Raw genomic sequence first — 18,687 nt, 5'->3', positions numbered from 1 at the left:
AACGTGAAGGGGATTTAAAAGGCCGCCGCCAAGTTACGTGGACTCCTGTTCTTGAGTGCAAGCCAGTGGTCCCCGCGCTTTGCTTGGGCAAGTATTGGATGTGCAGACTGGAGGCAAGATCAGCAAGCCGCGGGCGACTGTCCAGTTTCATTTCGATCTGATGATTACACGCGTGGAAATTCACAAATTACACTCGTACGCTCTTCTGTCTCGATAGGAGGAAGCACAAGGCAAGAAGTCCAGGCTCGAAAGAAGCGTGCACCCCTGGTCTAGATGACGGAGCTGGGGACATGAAAAGCGTGGACGAGATGTCCAGTGATCGGCAGCTAGGGTTCCTCATGGCTTGGTTACGTCATGCCGTCAGCCACACCTATCTCAATGATGCGTTACCCAGTTGCAAGTTACTGGAATTTGCTAACAATAGGTATCTAGCCAGCTCAACACCATATGCGAAAAGAGAACCCACCCACTCACCAAACCCACCAAAGTCACAATCACAATCCCCCTCCTTAACTTCACCATACAAAAGACAAATCAAACGCATCACCCACAAACCTATCCCATTTCATCCCGTCCCATCCTATCCCATCCCATATCCTCCAACACTAAGCTTTCCCAGCCTGCAGCTAACCCCTAGCCCACCCACCATCCACCCACCATCCCCACTCCACCTCCAACCCTACAATCAACATGACGACACACATACACACCCTCGCCCAGACAACTTTCCTCCGCCATTGCGCACTATACCATACTCTAGTTCTAGCATAGAGTACCCTTAACCTAGGTTGCATGGCTCGTCAGTGGTGCAAAAGCCGCACACGCCATGCTATGCTACGCTACGCTACGCCATGCATGGATGCTATGCTATGTACACATTGGGCCTGGCGCTGGGGAGACAATATATCTGCGTTCTGGGTTGGAATAGCCACGTGCGTGTACGGGAGAATTGATGGTAGCTAGAGTTAGGCTGTCATACACCCCTTTCCCTTTCCCGCGCAAGATTTTCTTCCATGATGAAGACGAGCACGAGCACGAGGGGCTCTACCCTAGCAAGCAAACTTCCCCCCCCCCCAAAAAAAAGGCTAGTCATGACTACTCAAGTACAATATCAAGTCAAGCTGGTACAGCATGTGGGATTATACACTACACGATACTATAGAAGCATGTATATAGCCTATACCCACATTCACATTCTCCCTTTATCTCTACAAAACGAGAATAATTATATTATTATAACAAACGGGACTACAATGCACCCCGCACATCAAACAAACCCCCCCCCCCCCCAACACCGGCACCAGACACTACAACAACCACACCCATACCTCGAAACTAAAATCATCTTCCTACCCACAATAAGCCGCACCCAGCCGCTCGACAGAATCTTAATTTCACAGATTTTACCATACGTATCCACCCAACCAAGCCCGTATCAACAACACTCCTCAAAGCCCATCAAGTCTGCAAACCATGCGGACTCGACACCAGCCAATATAGGCGCATCGGTAGAAGGAAACTGGGGTTTGATAATGAGAAATTCCCTCCTTCACACCCATAACCCATACTCCAGAGACAGTGCGGCGAAAGAGGTCGGACCTGGACAGTATCTCGAAGAAACACAGGCCAAGAAGCGCACAAAGGTAGCGTATGGTGAACGAGATGCGCTTGATATGCTGATCTGGTTCCCCAGCCGTGATTATACGTGGCTCCCGAGACGTCCAAGCACAGATCGTGCGTGTTGTGGAAGACAGGATTGTGCGGGTGCCCGGCGAAGAGAATACCGTGGAGTTTATGGAAGATGCGATATGGTATTTCACAGAGCAAACCGGCACTCTCAAGGTCCGCCGCACGTGTTCGTATCGATCGAAAGGCATCTGCAGCGTCTGGAGCTGTGGGATGATTGACGACAAATGCTACTGCCCAATCCATGCTCCATCCGAGGTTTCTACTACACTTGAGGTTTGGATCTTGGAGCTTGAGGATGGCGGCGGAAGGGTGACGTAGTATTTCCAGATCATCATGGGTCAAGTACAGATCGAGATCATGATCGGAAGGGTAAGTTCGTGTTCGAGCTCGAGTAGGAGTTCCAAATGTGCCTTCACTATAGCTTGCCAGGTCCTCGTTGGAATCGAACATGACATAAGGTTGTAGGAGCTTCACCCCAGTGTCGATATCGAGGGGGCACTACAGCTTCACGTATGCCATCACGTTATATAACAATGACATGGGAGGCACAAGCCACTTGGTCGACGATGACATGCGTACTACTGTGGACTGTGCATTATCAATCTAATAGGATTGCAAGTGTTGTCATATGCCTGGTGTCACTGTTGCTTTCGTTGGCTGTGTTGTACCGTGCTACATTGTCCATGCCAGCATATTAGCGAACAGAATGGGTCGGTACGTCAATGGGTCGGTACGTCAATCGGCCTAGGTCTTGAGAAGAGCCAAGACATGTGAGCGACCATGAGCTTGCCAACCTGTGACATACAGACCGTGTTCGTTCCAGCCTTAAGAGTAGTCCGTTGTGTCAAAGCAGTTGGCCTAGGGCCAGAAGCAAACATCACGAGCGCGGTGGCGAAGATCAGCCGAGCCCTACCATGAGATGTTAATAGGTCCGAATGCAGGGCGCAATGTGGGGAGAGTCTGACAGCCGTTAGCCTGCATGCATCGTACTCTACCAAGCCTTCGCCGACTGATCCTCACGAATCGAGCAGTTGTGATGATGGTGGTAGGTGAGTTATGGTATATATTTGGCCGAGTCAATAGGGACTCGAGCAAGCGGGTTTACATCATAGAACAAGGAACACATGGGATATACAAAACGGCGCAAAGAGGGCCAAAAATGAGGTACTCGAAGACCAAGGCAGCGCCACGAATGCTGAGAGCGCTTCCAACATAACCGCCATCGGCTTCCCGAGTTTTTTTCGTTAACTCATGAGCAAGGACGGAAGCGCCTCACTCTTAGCAGCAAACCGCTTTCCAGCTGGTTGGTAGGTGATGCGAATGAAACATCGCTCTCGTCGTACTGCCATGGCTGCTCTCGCCGGCTAGTAACGTGGGCGATCGTCTGGGCGAATGTCAGAACGCATGTCGGGACGCATGTCGGGACGGCCGTAGTCATCGCCAGGCCTTCCGCCGACTTGGCTCCTTCCGCTGCTGCCGCCGTCTCCGTAGTGCTTTCGCCTGAGGGCAGCGAGCCTCTTCTTCTTGGTGTGCGCGTTGATGTAGGTGCCGATGATGAAGCCGACGATGTTGAAGAAGGGCACCCAAGTAGCCTCGGGCAGGAACTGCTGGGCAAACGCCAGGGAGATGGGCGAGACGATCCAGCTGACCTTCATGACGGGCCAGAAGCCGGCCTTGACCGTGGCCTTCACCTGGTGGAATGTGCGAGCGCCTGCAATGAGGGCCATGGAGGTCAGGTAGACGCTGTTCTGGATGGGCGAAATCTTGACGTTGTTAGCGATGGGCCATGCAGTTGGACAGCCTGGCCATGGGACTCACAATCAAGTTGCTGAACAGAATCTGCAAGACCTTGGCCTTGAGGCTCTTGCGGCCCTGGAAGACTTTTTGCAGGAGGCTGATGAGGACGTGGCCGAGCGGGGCGCTGATGAATGCGCCATAGACGGCCATTTTGGGCACTCGCGAGGTGAAGTAGTGGCCCGACTTGCTTCTGTCGTGGGCAATCCACGAGGCCAGGAACTCTTGCAGGCCCGAGAGGGTGCCCGAGGTGAGCATCTTGGTGCGCAGCGGGTTGCTCTGCAGCTGCCTGAGGTAGGCCTGGGTGCGAGGACGCGTTAGTTTTTTTTGGGGGGGGGGAGAGAAAGGCATGGGGCGCATGAGCGCAGGCATCGCGCGCAAGACTTACAGCGAGATAGCCATTGGGGCCTGAGCCTTTGGTGAGCGCCTGGCCGACTTCGTGCATGAGGCCTTCCTTTCCCTTGGAGGCAGCCTCGCCGACGGCAGCCGTGGTCGACCTGAGCGTGTCCTTCTCAAACTTGACCGACATGGCGCCTGCAGTGCGAGAGGGCGACTGTGGTGTTGTCGGTGAGGGAGAGGGTGGGTAGAGGGGCGGGTGGATGGTGGTGGGTTAGTTGGAGGAGGGATGGCAGCAGACAGACAGACAGACAGACAGGTCGCGGACGGGCGTGTGTTGGGCGGATGGATGTGGAGCCTTTGGGTTGACGATGGCTGGGGAAAGAAGGACTGGGGGAGAATGGGTGGGACCAGAGCCAGACCTCACTGGGACACTTGGGACGGGACAGGACAGGACAGGACAGGAACAACAACAGGAAGCACAGGAAGCAACAGGAACAGTAAACAGCGGCTTGCGGCACCTTGGCCTGGCTGGCTAAGCTTGCTTTCCTCGGCTGCTCTAGCGGTTAGCGCTTCATTGGCCAGCGATGGATGTGCCTAGAGTAGAGTAGCCAGCAGCAGTCTTGAGTTACCGGTAGAGTACTTACTCTATGTACCGGTATCAGCAGAGAAAAGTAGCGTGAGTCCGTGACCTGGAACCAACGACGACCTCGGCCCATGGGCTCTATTGCCGATGCGATGGATGTAGGTGGACATGGCTGCTTTCTTCTACCCCTGTGTACCGACTTTTGCTGTACAGTACCGGTACAGCGAGTGTACACTACTCCTACCCGCTCGCTGTTTTGTCTGTTGTCGAATCCACGGTCTGCAGAGAACAGGGGGTTCCCCTACCGGTACGGCCTCCATTATCCATGTAACAAACAATACGCGCTGGGATTTACCATGTTTATCGTGCATCATCTATCGCCAAATCGCGTCCACAACATCAACCCAGAGCCCGTCTTCTATCTTTCCATCTAAATGCCCCTCCAAAAAAAAAATTCAAGAAAGAAAGAAGAGTCCTAACCTGTTTAGTTATTTTCGCAGTACTAGTGAACATGGCGAGCTCGGCTAGCACAGTGAATATCGAATGCTTCCTTTCGTGTCAACCTCAACGCCATCCTGGCTTGCACGTCTCACAAGGCAGGCTACGACCAGGGAACAACGTCTGTATTCTTCATCCTGTAATCATCGTCAAGCTTGCCCAGATTCAACATCAAGGAGACTGACTAGATGCTTGCAGAGCATGTCATGCCATTTGGGATCACCAAGACGTAAAACTCGACCCTCTGTACTACATCAGCTTCCTCATAGCTTCTGAGCCCCCCCATCATCGATATACCATAATGATGTCTACAACTCTTTCCATTTCCTTGTCCACAATCATTCCTCTCCTCAACCTACCTTTCTCGTCTTCTTCTCCTACCCCTGCTTGTGATTTCCTGCCTCTTACCGTATCTCACTCGTTTACGACTGTTTGTCCACGCCCGTTTGCATGTCTTCGGTGCCGCCCAACATTGCGCTTTCCAGACCCAGTTGTTGCAAGCCTCACATCAAAACATCCAAATTAAGGGGCTCAAACAAGCCTTGCAACTCATCAGTCATCGTCGTCCTCCTTTGCCGTCTCACCCAAGCCAGAAAACTGCGGCTGCAAAAGAGTCAGGTACGCAGCATCCACCCTCCACCCTGCCCACTTCACCTGCGGTTGTTGTCTTACTTGCCCTTACAAGGCCACCACTTCGCTGCTGTTGTTGTACTTTCCCTCACAACGGCACCCACTGCTGTTGTTGTACTTTCCCTCACAACGGCACCCACTGCTGTTGTTGTACATTCCCTCACAATGGCACCCAATGCCACCTCGTCTCATATCTCGTCACTTGGTTCCATCCAAGCTTTGGCCTGCAGAGTCTACAGTCATGCTCTGCATCAATGCTCCACCGCCCTCCTGAGTCACTCTTTCCTCAACTCCAGCACCCGAGCTAACAGCCACCAAAGGCAGCTGCCACACGACAAATCTGGCAATCCTGCTATCCTATCCACCCTCCCTCCGCATTCGATCCCTCACCTCCGCCTGGAGTTCCACGCCGTGCGCGTGCGTTGCAGCTAACATCCACATCCACATCACCAGTTTCATCCACTTGAGAATCAGCTCCCCCACCATTATGCCTAGACGCGCTCGCGTGCCTGACTGCACTCATCGAGTCTTGGATCGTGTCTATGAACAAGACCAGACTTGCTTCGTCTGCGGTCGCCCGCCGGCCTTGGCCTTTCTGTACCAGTGCACCCAAGATTGTGACCCAGAAACTTTACACGACTGCCTCTTGCGCGCAGACCCTGACCCTATCGAACCAGCAAAGTCCAATGTACGACTACGACTGGAGCAGGTCGAAATGAGCGAAAGTGTCATTCTGGCGGCCGAGGGCGGTCACTACACCACTACTCACCTGGACAAGCTCATCAATCTCAAGCAAGAGCTGCAACAAACCATCTCGGATAAGATCCAACGCGGACAGTGCAACGACGCCGTGTCCAAGTTGACTAGCATAGCGGAGTCCTTTACGAGCAAGTTTCCCCCAAACCACGATGGCGCGTACAATAGTACACCGGCCAAGAATGCAGTAAGTGCTTTTCACCTTGTCGGGTCCCTTGTCAAAGACTGATACTAACGACCACCCAGCTCCCCCGGAGGTGCTTCTTCCGCGCATGTCACGCCTGCCGACCATACTATCGCGAACGAGTCTTTATTTCCTTCGAGGCCGTTCTCGCCGGCGACTTTGCACCCATGACCCGGGCCAGCATTGAGCGCCTTCCCACGAAACCTGCAAACATCATGCGAACTATCGGCACCACCGTTCCCTCGTTCCCCTCCCTCATGACCCTCGGCACTGTTCCCTCTACCGTGCCCACCTCGTCCTCCTTCCCCTACTCCACAGAAGCGCCAACCAGCACATCCTGCAGCTCCAGCGAAATGACCTTTCAAACCACTCAATCAGACGTCGACGAAATTCACGCCCAGCGCCACCCTCGTCGCCGCTTCTACTCGATGGGAAGACGAACGTCAGGCGACATAGCCCGGGATCTATCGCGCCTCCCCTCCTTCTTCTCCCCCGAGGCCCTCAAAACAGCCGTCCAAAGCATCTTCCGCCCCGGCCGAGACTCCAGCTCATCCGGCTCAAACGTCACCCTCCCCCTCCCCCGCACCGGCACAGCCCGCGATCTCGACGGCCCCCCAGCCGTAGTCGACTTCGACATTGGTGCCCTTCGCCGCGTCCGCAGACAAAAGGAACGCAACCAAATCAAAAACGGAACCTACCTCGGCGGCTTCGAAGTCGTCGACGACGACCATTCAGACGCTCACTCACATGTCCTGGCCTTGCGTGCCGCCTCTCACGACGACACCTCGGATGACTACTCCGTCTACTCGTTTGCAGACGAGGGCAGCGAGGTCGAGGTCGAGGGCGGCGTGGCGCTCAGGGAGGAGGCGGTCGAAATGCATACCCCCGATCTGCACGCTGTTGATCTGCATCGAGGGGAAGGGGGACGCGTGTTTTGCGTTGGCGAGGCGGAAGAAGAGGTTGGTGATGTTGGTTTGCAGGGTATTATTGCCCATGAGATGTGATGGGTGTTGTACTCTAGAATTCAGTGAGGGGGTGGAGGGGAGGCGAGGAGGGAGTACAGGCGTGGAGGATAGTCATGGCGCTGATGAAAGGGCAGAAATTCCATACCCCTGGGGCGCAGACGAAGCAAAGAAAAGCAAAGCACATGTCCGCAGACCCCCTTGGTGAAGATGAAGTATACCCTGTGTAATACGTCATCAAGAAGAGAAGAACCTGCAAACTCTGAAGATGGCTTTTGTCTGCCGTGGCCTGTTTGTTTTTGATGGATGTGTTGTGGTATAGATAGTATGGTGCGGTATGGTATACTATGACCTACCAAACTCTACTACAATCAAACATGGCATGGCACAGCATGACACAGTACATCCCAATACACTTGATATATATTCAAAAACACAACAACGGCAATACACAATATGCAGGACCCCCCCGCCATGCCTTCTCCAGCGCAAATCGAAATCCAATTCCAAGCCGCCCAATCTAACCTTTCCTCTACCCCATCCACCCCACCCCACCTTCCCAACGCAATATCCCCCCACAATACAAAACCGCGCAGAAAACTATAAAAAAAAAAGTCCAAAGACGCAGCTGGACAAAGCAATACTCTTTTCCAAAAGCGCCTACTACAGAAGACAAGACAACAGAATCTCCCCCGCTTGTGCGCGCGTGTGTGTGTGAAAAGAGAACTACGAGGTTGAGCAGCGAGGGGTCAAGGGCCGTAGACTAGTTTGAAGGGAGAAGGGGGAAAAAAAGGAAAGAAAAGAAGAGAGAGAATTCCAAAATCAAGCCGCAAAACCACCAATAAGGGGGCTTTTTTTAAAAAAAAAAAGAAAGAAAGAAAGAGAAAAAGAGAGGCTAGAGTACGACTGAAACAATCGTGACGTCGTGAGTCGAGGAGCCCTGGGTGGGGTGGGGTGCACGAGGGTGTGAGGGAAGGAGAATTTGGATGCCAGGTGGGCTGTGATGATGTTGATATTGATGCTGGTGCTGGTAATGATGTTGATTTAGTGTTGATGCAGATGCTAACGCTCATGTTGCTGATGCTTGGATACGCGGATGCGAGTGTAAGTGTGATATGTACGAGTGAGATAGATGCAAGAGCGCAATGCACAAATCGACGAAGTGTACATCACCTCATACTGAGAGCCTGAGGTTGAAGTTGAAGCTGTGGCTGAAGTTGAGAGTGCGGTGGAGACGCCGAATTCGACGTAACAGCCGCGGCACCCAGGTTTTGCGCCGCCGACGACGCTGTTACACCAGAGGGACCAGAGACGACGCGTTTCTGCTCGCCGTCGCGCTTCTTGGCCAACAGGCTCTTGAACGCGCCCAGACAGCGGGCGAGGGAATTCTCGTCCGGGGCGCAGAGTTTAAAGTTCTTGTCCTCGGATATGACTTGCATGCAGTACTGTTTGCTCTTCGAGACCGGGTCAATGTCCACGGCGTCGATGATGCTGGCAAAGGGGATGATGACGTTTGCCGAGTACTCTTGCTCGTTCTTGTAAAACGCGAGGCATTTGGGGCGAAGGACGAGCCAGACTTTTTTCCACTGCCGGACGCCGCCTTTGGATTTGAGCACGTAGAGCCAGCCGTTGTAGACTACACGTTCTTCATCCGGTGTGGAGCCAATGTTGCTCTGCTGGCTGACGTTGCGCTTTTGCTTGATTTCCTTCTTGGGCAGCGAGCTGGCGGAGGCTTGGAAGCCAGTGTCGGAGAAGTCAAAGTCGGACATGGATGCACGTTCGTTGCCCGAGTAGTTGAGGACTTGCGATGGGCGACGGGCACCGTACGCAGTATCTGGGGCTTTGGCACTCGGCGGTATTGGCGCTGGTCCTGCGGCTGCTGGGTCTGCCTCTGACGAGCTCGAACCGACTTCTCTCTTGGAGTTGGCCTGGCCTAGACTCCCAAAAGGCTTGCTCGTGGCTGGGCTCAAGGGCATAAAGTCCTCCACTTCGTCTTCGTCCATGCGCGCCTCAGCCCGTATCAGGTCGACCCATTCCTGCGCTTCTTTGTCGGTGGCGGCACACAGGTGGTAGTTGCGGGCGGGCGAGAAGATGCCAAAGACGTGGTCCATTTTCTTCTTCGAGTCTCGTTGGCGTGCGACGGCGGTGATTTCGGACAGGTTGATCTGGTGGCGCAGCTTCGTCTCGTCCTTGTCCTTGTAAATGGAGAGGCAGTTGGGGCGCAGGACGACGTAGATGGGCCTCCATGACTGCGAGCATTAGTACATGTCCTGCACTGTGTGGTAGCGTTTACCGACTCTTGTCTTGCGTGTGCGTTTCTGTACCGTGCCAGCCTTGATGATGCGATCAAACTCGAAGCAGCCGTTTTGATTGACAGGCGACATGACGCCCACTGTAGCTACCGACGTCTTTGCATGGTCGAACCGCGGCGGTGCAGGCGCATCCAACCTCATGGCAGGCGAGGTAATGGGTATTGGATTCGAGGGTGCGCCGCCTGCGAGTGTGGCTGCCATGGTGGCGGAGAGGGAGTTCACATGCACAGAGCGAGTGGAGGTTGCAGGGTTCAAGCGTCAATGTCGAGCGTCGTGTGTCGTATGTCGTGTGTCGTGGTGTGTCATGTGTCGCGTGTGTGTGTCTGTCTGGTCTCGGGGCCACACTGCAGCAGAAGAGAGTGCAGATGTGGTCTGGGGACGAAGAAGGTGAATGTTGGCGATATGATGCACTGGCAGGGCGTGTATATGCGACGTGGACGAAAGCGGTAGATGAGCGACAGGGGAATGCATCCAGTGCGAGGATCGAGCGCGCACCCTCAGGGCTCAAGCCAACGTAGAGGGGGAAGGGCAGATGCGGCGCCGATTATGTACATACATATAGGTGCATGTTACTGTATGTGGTGTGAGAGACAGTGGTAGGGGCGACCAGTGAGCACGGAGAGGGAGTTGGGTGGAGCGCTTAGCCTTGACGAGTTGATTAACGTTTATGGATGATGGCCTGGTCCTGGGTCGCCGGCATCGAGAAAGAGTGCGGCCGAGTGGTAAGGGGCGCGGAGAGTCGCCGGTGGTTCTTTTCTGTGAAGCCTTGGGGCCGGCATAGAGTAGTGTGTGTACTGTGTGCATCAATTGATGTAGGCCAAGACGCGGCAAAGCTCCCCTAGGCGTAGTACTCTAGTACCTGTTGTGATGATTGATGCACACTGTAACCGTAGCATGGCGGGGTCGTTGGTAGGCCCAGCCCAGCCCAGCACCCTGTTTCGCATCTTTTTGCACGGCAAAGTGGACTGCATCCAGCCCAGACACTGCACACTGTGCTGCCACAACCCGACCCACAAGACCTGTTCCTCCAATTCCTGTCCTGTCCTGTCCTGTCCTGTCTGTGTCTGTGTCTGTGTCTGTGTCTGCGTGTCTACCGGTACCGGTAATACCCCCACCCCCCACTTTGAAACAGGTCGCGGCCGCCGGATTCAACCACATCCCACATCTCCAACCCTCTCCCACTTCACCAACCGCCAACATGGTCGTAGTCGCTCCGGATAAGCTGGTGACGCTGCAGCGCTCGCCTGAAACCATAAGAAACGTTCGCCTGCCGTTCCCGCGTAAAGCCTCGTTGCTGGTGCTGACGACGCGCAGATTTGCGTGCTAGCCCATGTCGACCATGGCAAAACCTCGCTCACTGATGCCCTGATTGCCACGAACGGCATCATCTCCCCCAAGCTCGCTGGCAAGATTAGATACCTAGACTCAAGACCCGATGAGCAACTGCGCGGCATCACCATGGAGTCGTCCGCCATCTCCCTGTACTTCTCGCTGCTACGCCGGTCGGCGCCAGACGCACAGCCGGAACAAAAGGAGTTTTTGATCAACCTCATAGACTCGCCCGGACACATAGACTTCAGCTACGAAGTCTCTACAGCATCACGCCTCTGCGATGGCGCCGTTGTGCTCGTAGACGCCGTGGAAGGCGTGTGTAGTCAGACAGTCACCGTGCTGCGGCAGACATGGATCGAGAAACTGAAGCCTCTGCTCGTCATTAACAAAATGGATCGGCTAATCACTGAACTCAAAATGAGCCCAGGGGAAGCATACACACATCTGAGCAAGCTACTCGAGCAGGTAAACGCAGTCATGGGCAGCTTCTACCAAGGGGAGCGCATGGAGGAAGATGCCCGTTGGCGTGAAAAAATGGAAGAGCGATTGAATGCTGCAGCGGAAGGGAAAACAGACTCTCGTGAAACTCGCGTCTCCGCTCTCATGGACAGCGCCGAGGGTATTGACACGACCAGCACACCCGCCGAGTACGAAGAAAAGGACGACCAAGACATCTACTTTGCCCCAGAGAAGAACAATGTCATCTTCGGCAGCGCCATCGATGGCTGGGCCTTTACCGTGAAGCAGTTCGCGGGCTTGTATGAGCGAAAGCTAGGTATCAAGCGCTCCGTACTGGAAAAAGTCCTTTGGGGTGACTTCTACCTGGATACCAAGACGAAGCGCGTGCTCAGTTCCAAGCATCTCAAAGGCCGCCACCTCAAGCCCATGTTTGTTCAACTAGTTCTGGACAACATATGGGCTATTTACGAGGCTACCACTGGAGGTAACAATGGGAAGGGGTGCGTGGATTTCCTTTCCTTTCATCTTGCTGTTCCGCATCCATGTAGCGTAGTCAATATACTTATACCTTCTATGACAGAGATCCCGCCATGGTGGAAAAGATTACCAAGTCTCTCAATATCACTCTCCCAGCCCACATTATGCGATCGCGCGACCCTCGTGCCCTGTTAATGGCACTCTTCGCCGCATGGTTACCGCTATCGACTGCCCTTCTCGTGTCCGTCACCGAGTATCTCCCTCCACCCACAAAGGCACAGGCTGAGCGTATTCCTGAGATTCTCGACTCCTCTCCGGGCGCCGACTATGTTGCTCCAGAAGTACGCGATGCAATGACCGGCTTCAAGACGGGAGACGACGCCCCTGTTGTAGCTTATGTCAGCAAGATGATCTCTGTGCCCGAGAGCGAGCTCCCACAAAATAAGCGTCGTGGAGGAGCATTGACGGCCGAAGAAGCTAGAGAAATGGGACGAAAGAAGCGTGCAGAAATCGCACGACAGCAAGCCGCCAACTCGGAGGATGCAGATCTCAATAGTGTTACGGATGCTCTTGGTGCTACTGCCATTGGCGAGACGGAGACGCCTGAAGAAGAAACACCAGATGACAAGGGTGAAGTGGAACATCTCATCGGCTTTGCACGCATCTTCTCTGGTACCTTGAGTGTGGGTGATGAGGTCTATGTGCTCGGTCCCAAGTTCACACCTGCGAATCCACATGCTGCGCCAGAGCCACAGAAGGTCAAGGTCACAGCACTGTACCTCATGATGGGCCGCGGTCTCGAGCCATTGACATCCGTACCTGCTGGTGTGGTATTTGGTATTGGTGGGCTGGAAGGACGCATGCTCAAATCCGGTACACTATGCTCACAGCTATCTGGCTCTCCTAATCTAGCTGGTGTACAGATGGGTACACAGCCCATTGTCCGCGTTGCTCTCGAACCTGAGAACCCCTACGATCTCGACAAGATGATCAAAGGCCTCCAGCTTCTCGTACAAAGTGACCCATGCGCCGAGTACGAGCAGCTGCCGAGTGGGGAGCACGTCATTCTCACTGCGGGCGAATTGCATCTCGAGCGATGTCTCAAAGATCTTCGCGAACGTTTTGCCAAGTGTGAAATCCAGGCTGGTGAACCCATCGTACCTTATCGAGAGTCAATAGTCGCCGCAGCCGAAATGAACCCGCCAAAGGATGCAACTCTACCGCGAGGAACTGTGATCGGCGAGACAGCCAGCAAACACGTCTCTGTGCGTCTTCGCGTACGTCCGCTTCCAGCCAGTGTCACTGGGTTTCTTAGCAAGAATGCAGGCGCGATACGAAGGTTATATTCCGAGCGGCGAGGGGAGGAGGAACACAATTCGCCGAATGTGATTGCCGGCGCTGAACACGATGGCATGCAGGAAGCCGAGCAACGCGAAGTCGGGCATGCACTTGATTTCACAGAGTTCAAGAAGCAACTGAAGGATGCCTTTGCAGAGGCAAAGGGGCAAAAGGAAACTTGGGCAGATGTGATTGAGAAGATCACAGCGTTTGGGCCTAGGAGAGTAGGACCGAATATTCTGGTGGATGCAACCAAGGCTGGAATATGTGGGAAAGCGTAAGTCACTATGCCTGACTATTTCTTGCCACATGTGCTGTACACGATGCTAACATGACCCACAAAGTCTCCGCGACAATGTTAGCCCGCCCCAAGACCCCGACGCAGAACCCCCCTCGGATCGCATCCTCACCCCCTCAACTTTCGCTTCGACAATCACATATGCGTTTCAGCTCGCTACTGCCCAGGGCCCTTGCTGTGCTGAACCCGTCCAAGGCATCGCTGTTTTCCTCGAAGACGTAACACTCAACATACCTGATAATGAATCCGCTCATGATCGCGGCAGGCTGACAGGTGAAGTCATCAAAGCCGTGCGATCGAGTATCCACCAAGGCTTCCTAGATTGGTCGCCCCGCATCCTCCTCGCCATGTATTCGTGTGAGATTCAAGCCTCAACAGATGTCTTGGGCCGCGTCTACGCCGTCTTAACACGACGTCGCGGCACTATCCTGTCAGAGACGCTGTCCAGCACTTCCTCGGCCTCGACAACTGGTAACCAAACCTTCACCATTTCTGCCCTGTTACCCGTAGCAGAGTCTTTTGGCTTCAGCGATGAAATCAGAAAAAGAAGTTCTGGATCAGCTAGTCCGCAGTTGCGCTTTGCCGGCTTTGAGATGCTGGACGAAGATCCGTTTTGGGTTCCGTTTACAGAGGATGAGTTGGAGGATTTGGGCGAGTTGGCCGATAGGGAGAACGTGGCGAGGCGGTATGTGGATAAGGTTAGGAGGAGAAAAGGCTTATTGGTTAGGGAGGTGTTGGTCAGAGATGCCGAGAAGCAGAAAACTTTGAAGAGATAGGGCAACCTTAACGCCAAACCAGGCTGGAGACTATTGGATTCCAGGACAAACTACTAGCCGTCAAAGTTGCAGTGACATGCACATTTTCTTTTCTCTTCCGTACTGTCTCCCGGCAAATAGACATGTTCATACCAAAAGTTCACAAGGTTGTCGTCTGTACATGTGGACATGGAGTTTGGTGAAGATTCACGTGATACCGCGCTCTTGCCAAGCGATTAGCGCGTAATGTTTGCTTACCATACGTTCACATACGCGTCTCACACTTGGGACACTTGCTCATTCTTCACACATCCGAAGCAGCGTTCCTAAGGAAGCCTTCTCTATCATCTTAACGTGAGCCATAACAGTGAACAGCAGTATTCAAAGCTTAGCACATCTCCACCAGCGGCTAGTGGAGACACTAGATATAGCAACTCGACAATTACCCGTCGACGTCATGGGTATTCCGCAGTACGTCTCTTTGCATATGCTTCGCCAAATATCTAAGGACAAGGGTGACTGATCCACCTAGATTACGAGAGGATATTGAGAGGTGTGAAGAGATTGTTCCTCTCACCAAATTGGCCGAGGATCATTTCAACAACGAGAGCACAAAGGCGCAGCCTTTCAAAGTCGCTATTGATGCGGCGGATTGGCAATTCAACTGCGTCAGCCCAGAACAAGTGTTTCGCATCCGTCAAGGTAGGATGTAAATCTTGTGCTGAGAGATTTACTGTTGATCCAGCTTGCTAAGTGCATGCCTCATAGGCGAGCCTGCGGCCAATCCTGTCGAAAAGGAGATATTTCGACGATTATGCAGGCTTTTGACCTGGAATATTCGCCCAGTATATGTATTTGACGGACCGGACGTTCCACCTAAACATGGCAGGCCTGCAGGAAGAACAGTGAAATACAAAGAGCGGATTCTGCTCAAAGAGATCCTCGACGGGCTTGGAGTACCCTATGTCGAGGCACCAGGGGAGGCTGAAGCCGAATGTTGCCGTCTACAAGTTCTGAAACTAGTGGATGCCGTGTGGTCAGCGGACTCTGATTGCCTCATGTTCGGCTGCACGCTGTGGATTCGCGACTTTCGAATAGGCAAAGACACAGCAAGCGTGACAAAGCGCAAAGGTGAAACTCGAAAAGATGATAAACTGGTCCGAGTTGTTCGCGCCGAGAGGCTTCAAACCGAGTGCCGACTCAAGCGCGAGGGATGTGTTTTGTTCGCCATGATGGCAGGCGGCGACTACGATACCAAGGGACTTGTTGGATGCGGTGCAGTGACTGCTCTGATAGCAGCCCAGTCTGGTCTGGGTATCAGTTTGTGCAGAGTGCAGAGCCAAGAAGAGTGCAAGGAATGGAGGGATCACGTTCTCCTCCCCTTCTTTAAAAGAAAGGCGATAGAGATATATGTCCCGGAAGACTACCCACGCTTTGAAACGCTACGCTGTTACAACAGTCCAACAACGCATCCTGACGACTATCTCCAGGAACACGCTGCTCGACATATGCAGTATGAAATGTCCGTTCGAGAACATGAACTGCTGCAGGTTGCCGTACCAAGACTAAACTTGACGAGAGTACCGTATCTCAAAAACATAGGCCCCGTCCTCCTCTCTCAGCGCTTATCTAGTGGCGTCGAAGTATCAGAACTCGGGCATGAACTTGATGTCAAGCTTGTCCAGACGAGAACGAAGCCCTCGCCACAAGGGCAGATACTTCCAGTGTTTGCACGCAAGCTTATATTTTGCCCAAACAGCCTCACCAGTATCAACCCAGCAAGATTTGAAAATTGGCTACCCTTCAAGGAGAAGAACCGGTCTGCTCCGTACGATCCGGCATTCCGCGTCACCTGCGAACTTCCAATCTCTCTTCTACGGAAACTACCTGCGGATGTACTGGAACCCAGGAAGACCTCGAAGCGGAAAATTCTGGGAGAATGCGATTCTAGGCTTGGTGAAAATCAAGCTACCAAGAAAACGAAGAAGGCACCTGTGGTCTCAGACAAAAGCTCTACAACGCCTCAGCTATCTCCACGGCCCAAGACAGGTTTCGCTTCGACACCTGCTCCCAAGGTTCTACCTTTGGCAGTCCGAAAACCAACGAGCCCGGCGTTCCTGGACCCAAGTCGCGAGATTGTTGTACTTTCTGATTCGGACGATGATTCAGAGTTGCGTCTTCCATCGAAGAGAACCTCATGATTGTGCAGAAGTGCCAATTGGGGCTTTCAACAAGCTCAATTGTGCAGGATCTGATACTGTTGCATTGAGCAAAGTCTCCTCTGCACGATGCGATCGTATTATCAATCAAATCGATTCCAGGAGTGCAGTTCATTTATTCCTCTTGGAAAACTGCGAGTCGAGAACCTTGGATTTTCTAGGAATAAAAGAGTCTAGCATGCGTGAGCCGGTGAACACATACAGCTCCCCAAGAACGATCTTGCATTCTCCGATATCATCTTCCCTTTCTCGTCGCTAAAGTCGCCATGAAACAATGAAGGAAGACGTCGGGCAGTCGAAGCACATATAGAAACATAAACGTGGGCTACCAAGTAATCTCCCTCATTCTCCCGATATCGCCCAGCGCTCACCTACCACGCCCGCAACAATTCTCCGTCCAGCCTTGTCGATCGCCTGGCCTCTACCGCTGTAGTCTACACCAGGACCGGGGCCACCTTCCGAAAGGGTAGCTAGCTGCCGAACCAGCCCTGTCGATCATCAACTCCACACAACCTATCGACACCGCACATGTGCCCAACCCCATCTTCTCCGGCGATAAGGGCGATGAAACATATCATTTGGTGCGCTGCCGAATCCCCGTCCGTACCTTCCCTGAAGAGCGAAGAGGCCGGCGCTGCGGGGACCAGGGGAGAGGGGAGGGGTGGGCGAGGGGTCATGTGCTGAAGAGGCGGCTACCATGGACGATGGTGTAACTCGGAGTCTGGCACTGTGTGCGCCAATGGGAGGCGGGAACGTGACATGGTGGGCAGAAGAGTAATCGAGTGTAGTCGGTGGGTAGAGTGAGATATAATATCCAGGATGCATGGTCCGGGCTGCAAGGGGCGTAGTGCGTGATGGACTGGGTGGGGGTGAATGGCCGCGAGGTTCGTGTCTTGAGTACCACAAGGAACTGGCAGCGGAGCAGGCGATGTTTCTGGACAAAGCAGATGGCGCCTCGTTGATACCGGCGTCTGAAGTTGCTCGATTCGAGATAGGATCAGCAGACTTGTGGGCGGGAAAGGGTTCGGAGTCGTCCGCTGGTAGGTAGGTAGGTAGGTAGGTAGGTAGGTAGTCTAATCTATCCCAAAGAAACACTCCCCTTCACAACAAACATCCGCAACCTCCCAACTATATAAGCCCCCAAACACATCCCTCCCATCCCATCCCACACCACACTCCCCCATCCAACTCCCACTCCACCCAACCCACAAAAATCATGCACTTCCCCACCCCCCTCCTCCTCCTCCTCACCACCCCCTTCACCCTCGCCGCCGCCCTCCCCACCTCCTCCTCCGCCCTCGAAACCCGCCAGTCCTGCGCCATCCGCTGCGGTTCCACATGCTACACCGCCGCCCAAGCCAGCGCCGCCCGCACCGCAGGACACAATCACTATCTTCAGGATACCCAGGCCGGGTCGTCGAATTACCCGCATACGTATAATAATCGCGAGGGGTTTGATTTTTTGGTTGCAGTAGGTTGGCGTTTTTCCGTTTGCTTGGTTTGGGGGATTTGGGTCATGGGGGGAAAGGGGAGAAGGGGGTGGGGGTGGGGGGGGGGGGATATAAGGAAAGAGAAATGCTGATTTGAGGATAGGGTCCGTATCAGGAGTTTCCGCTTAGGACGAGTGGTGTGTATACTGGTGGTGAGTTTTTTTTTAGTTTTTTTTTGGTTTGTTTTGCATTTTTTTTTATACCTTACTTCTTGTCCCTTTCTCTCCCCCTTTTTCTTTCTCTCCCTTATATATCCTCTCCCCTCACACCTCCCCTCACTAACATTCCCACTCAGGCTCCCCAGGCGCCGACCGCGTCGTCTTCAACACCCAGGGTGAACGGGCGGGCGAGATTACGCACACTGGGGCCCAGGGAAGCAATTTTGTTGCGTGTACGGGGTGGTAGAGCGGGGGTTTGTTTTGCGGGAGTTTGGGGGTTTACAGTAAGGACTGGGGATTACAAGGGCTGTGGGGCTTTTGGGGATGGGGTGGGGAAGAGGAGAGGGGGTTGGGGGGGAGTGATGAATGTTGATGTGGTTGTTTTCAGAGTCGGAATGGTGGCTTGGATTACTA

General features: G+C 53.6%; 10 protein-coding genes across 10 annotated transcripts; 7 read left to right on the top strand and 3 right to left on the bottom strand.

Annotated features, from left to right (window-relative positions):
• Positions 1-308: 308 nt before the first annotated feature.
• Positions 309-782, top strand: IAQ61_005547 (uncharacterized protein; the record flags this gene model as incomplete). Its single annotated transcript, XM_066096840.1, has 1 exon — positions 309-782. One exon carries the CDS (start codon positions 309-311, stop codon positions 780-782), a length of 474 nt encoding a protein of 157 aa, XP_065953191.1.
• Positions 783-1,458: 676 nt separating this feature from the next.
• On the bottom strand, positions 1,459-2,567 carry IAQ61_005546 (uncharacterized protein; the record flags this gene model as incomplete). The annotated part of the gene is made up of 2 exons (XM_066096839.1): positions 1,459-2,187; positions 2,484-2,567. The coding sequence occupies 2 exons, from the start codon at positions 2,565-2,567 to the stop codon at positions 1,459-1,461; spliced, it is 813 nt and encodes a 270-aa protein (XP_065953190.1).
• A 486-nt stretch (positions 2,568-3,053) lies between these two features.
• Positions 3,054-4,012, bottom strand: IAQ61_005545 (uncharacterized protein; the record flags this gene model as incomplete). Its single annotated transcript, XM_003840023.1, has 3 exons — positions 3,054-3,452; positions 3,508-3,783; positions 3,872-4,012. 3 exons carry the CDS (start codon positions 4,010-4,012, stop codon positions 3,054-3,056), a joined length of 816 nt encoding a protein of 271 aa, XP_003840071.1.
• A 96-nt stretch (positions 4,013-4,108) lies between these two features.
• Positions 4,109-4,420, top strand: IAQ61_005544 (uncharacterized protein; the record flags this gene model as incomplete). The annotated part of the gene is made up of 1 exon (XM_066096838.1): positions 4,109-4,420. The coding sequence occupies one exon, from the start codon at positions 4,109-4,111 to the stop codon at positions 4,418-4,420; it is 312 nt and encodes a 103-aa protein (XP_065953189.1).
• Positions 4,421-4,536: 116 nt separating this feature from the next.
• IAQ61_005543 (uncharacterized protein) lies at positions 4,537-7,477 on the top strand (the record flags this gene model as incomplete). Its single annotated transcript, XM_066096837.1, has 7 exons — positions 4,537-4,563; positions 4,691-4,712; positions 4,894-5,042; positions 5,102-5,149; positions 5,389-5,521; positions 5,854-6,476; positions 6,536-7,477. The coding sequence occupies 7 exons, from the start codon at positions 4,537-4,539 to the stop codon at positions 7,475-7,477; spliced, it is 1,944 nt and encodes a 647-aa protein (XP_065953188.1).
• Positions 7,478-7,944: 467 nt separating this feature from the next.
• IAQ61_005542 (uncharacterized protein) lies at positions 7,945-10,533 on the bottom strand. Its single transcript, XM_003840025.2, has 2 exons — positions 9,733-10,533; positions 7,945-9,684 (listed from the first exon to the last, which is right to left on the bottom strand). Exons 1-2 carry the CDS (start codon positions 9,946-9,948, stop codon positions 8,605-8,607), a joined length of 1,296 nt encoding a protein of 431 aa, XP_003840073.1. The 5' UTR covers positions 9,949-10,533; the 3' UTR covers positions 7,945-8,604.
• A 183-nt stretch (positions 10,534-10,716) lies between these two features.
• IAQ61_005541 (uncharacterized protein) lies at positions 10,717-14,427 on the top strand (the record flags this gene model as incomplete). Its single annotated transcript, XM_066096836.1, has 4 exons — positions 10,717-11,008; positions 11,062-12,038; positions 12,119-13,630; positions 13,698-14,427. Exons 1-4 carry the CDS (start codon positions 10,946-10,948, stop codon positions 14,425-14,427), a joined length of 3,282 nt encoding a protein of 1,093 aa, XP_065953187.1. The 5' UTR covers positions 10,717-10,945.
• A 436-nt stretch (positions 14,428-14,863) lies between these two features.
• On the top strand, positions 14,864-16,607 carry IAQ61_005540 (uncharacterized protein; the record flags this gene model as incomplete). Its single annotated transcript, XM_066096835.1, has 3 exons — positions 14,864-14,877; positions 14,939-15,108; positions 15,175-16,607. 3 exons carry the CDS (start codon positions 14,864-14,866, stop codon positions 16,605-16,607), a joined length of 1,617 nt encoding a protein of 538 aa, XP_065953186.1.
• An 841-nt stretch (positions 16,608-17,448) lies between these two features.
• Positions 17,449-17,673, top strand: IAQ61_005539 (uncharacterized protein; the record flags this gene model as incomplete). Its single annotated transcript, XM_066096834.1, has 1 exon — positions 17,449-17,673. One exon carries the CDS (start codon positions 17,449-17,451, stop codon positions 17,671-17,673), a length of 225 nt encoding a protein of 74 aa, XP_065953185.1.
• A 168-nt stretch (positions 17,674-17,841) lies between these two features.
• On the top strand, positions 17,842-18,520 carry IAQ61_005538 (uncharacterized protein; the record flags this gene model as incomplete). Its single annotated transcript, XM_003840028.1, has 3 exons — positions 17,842-18,096; positions 18,219-18,267; positions 18,411-18,520. The coding sequence occupies 3 exons, from the start codon at positions 17,842-17,844 to the stop codon at positions 18,518-18,520; spliced, it is 414 nt and encodes a 137-aa protein (XP_003840076.1).
• Positions 18,521-18,687: the final 167 nt, after the last annotated feature.

The sequence above is a fragment of the Plenodomus lingam genome (genome assembly GCF_022343315.1).
Source record: "Plenodomus lingam strain CAN1 chromosome Unknown contig_22, whole genome shotgun sequence".
NCBI lineage: Eukaryota > Fungi > Ascomycota > Dothideomycetes > Pleosporales > Leptosphaeriaceae > Plenodomus > Plenodomus lingam.
The sequence above is the reverse complement of the archived record's forward strand: the minus strand, read 5'-3'. Positions and strand labels throughout refer to the sequence as shown.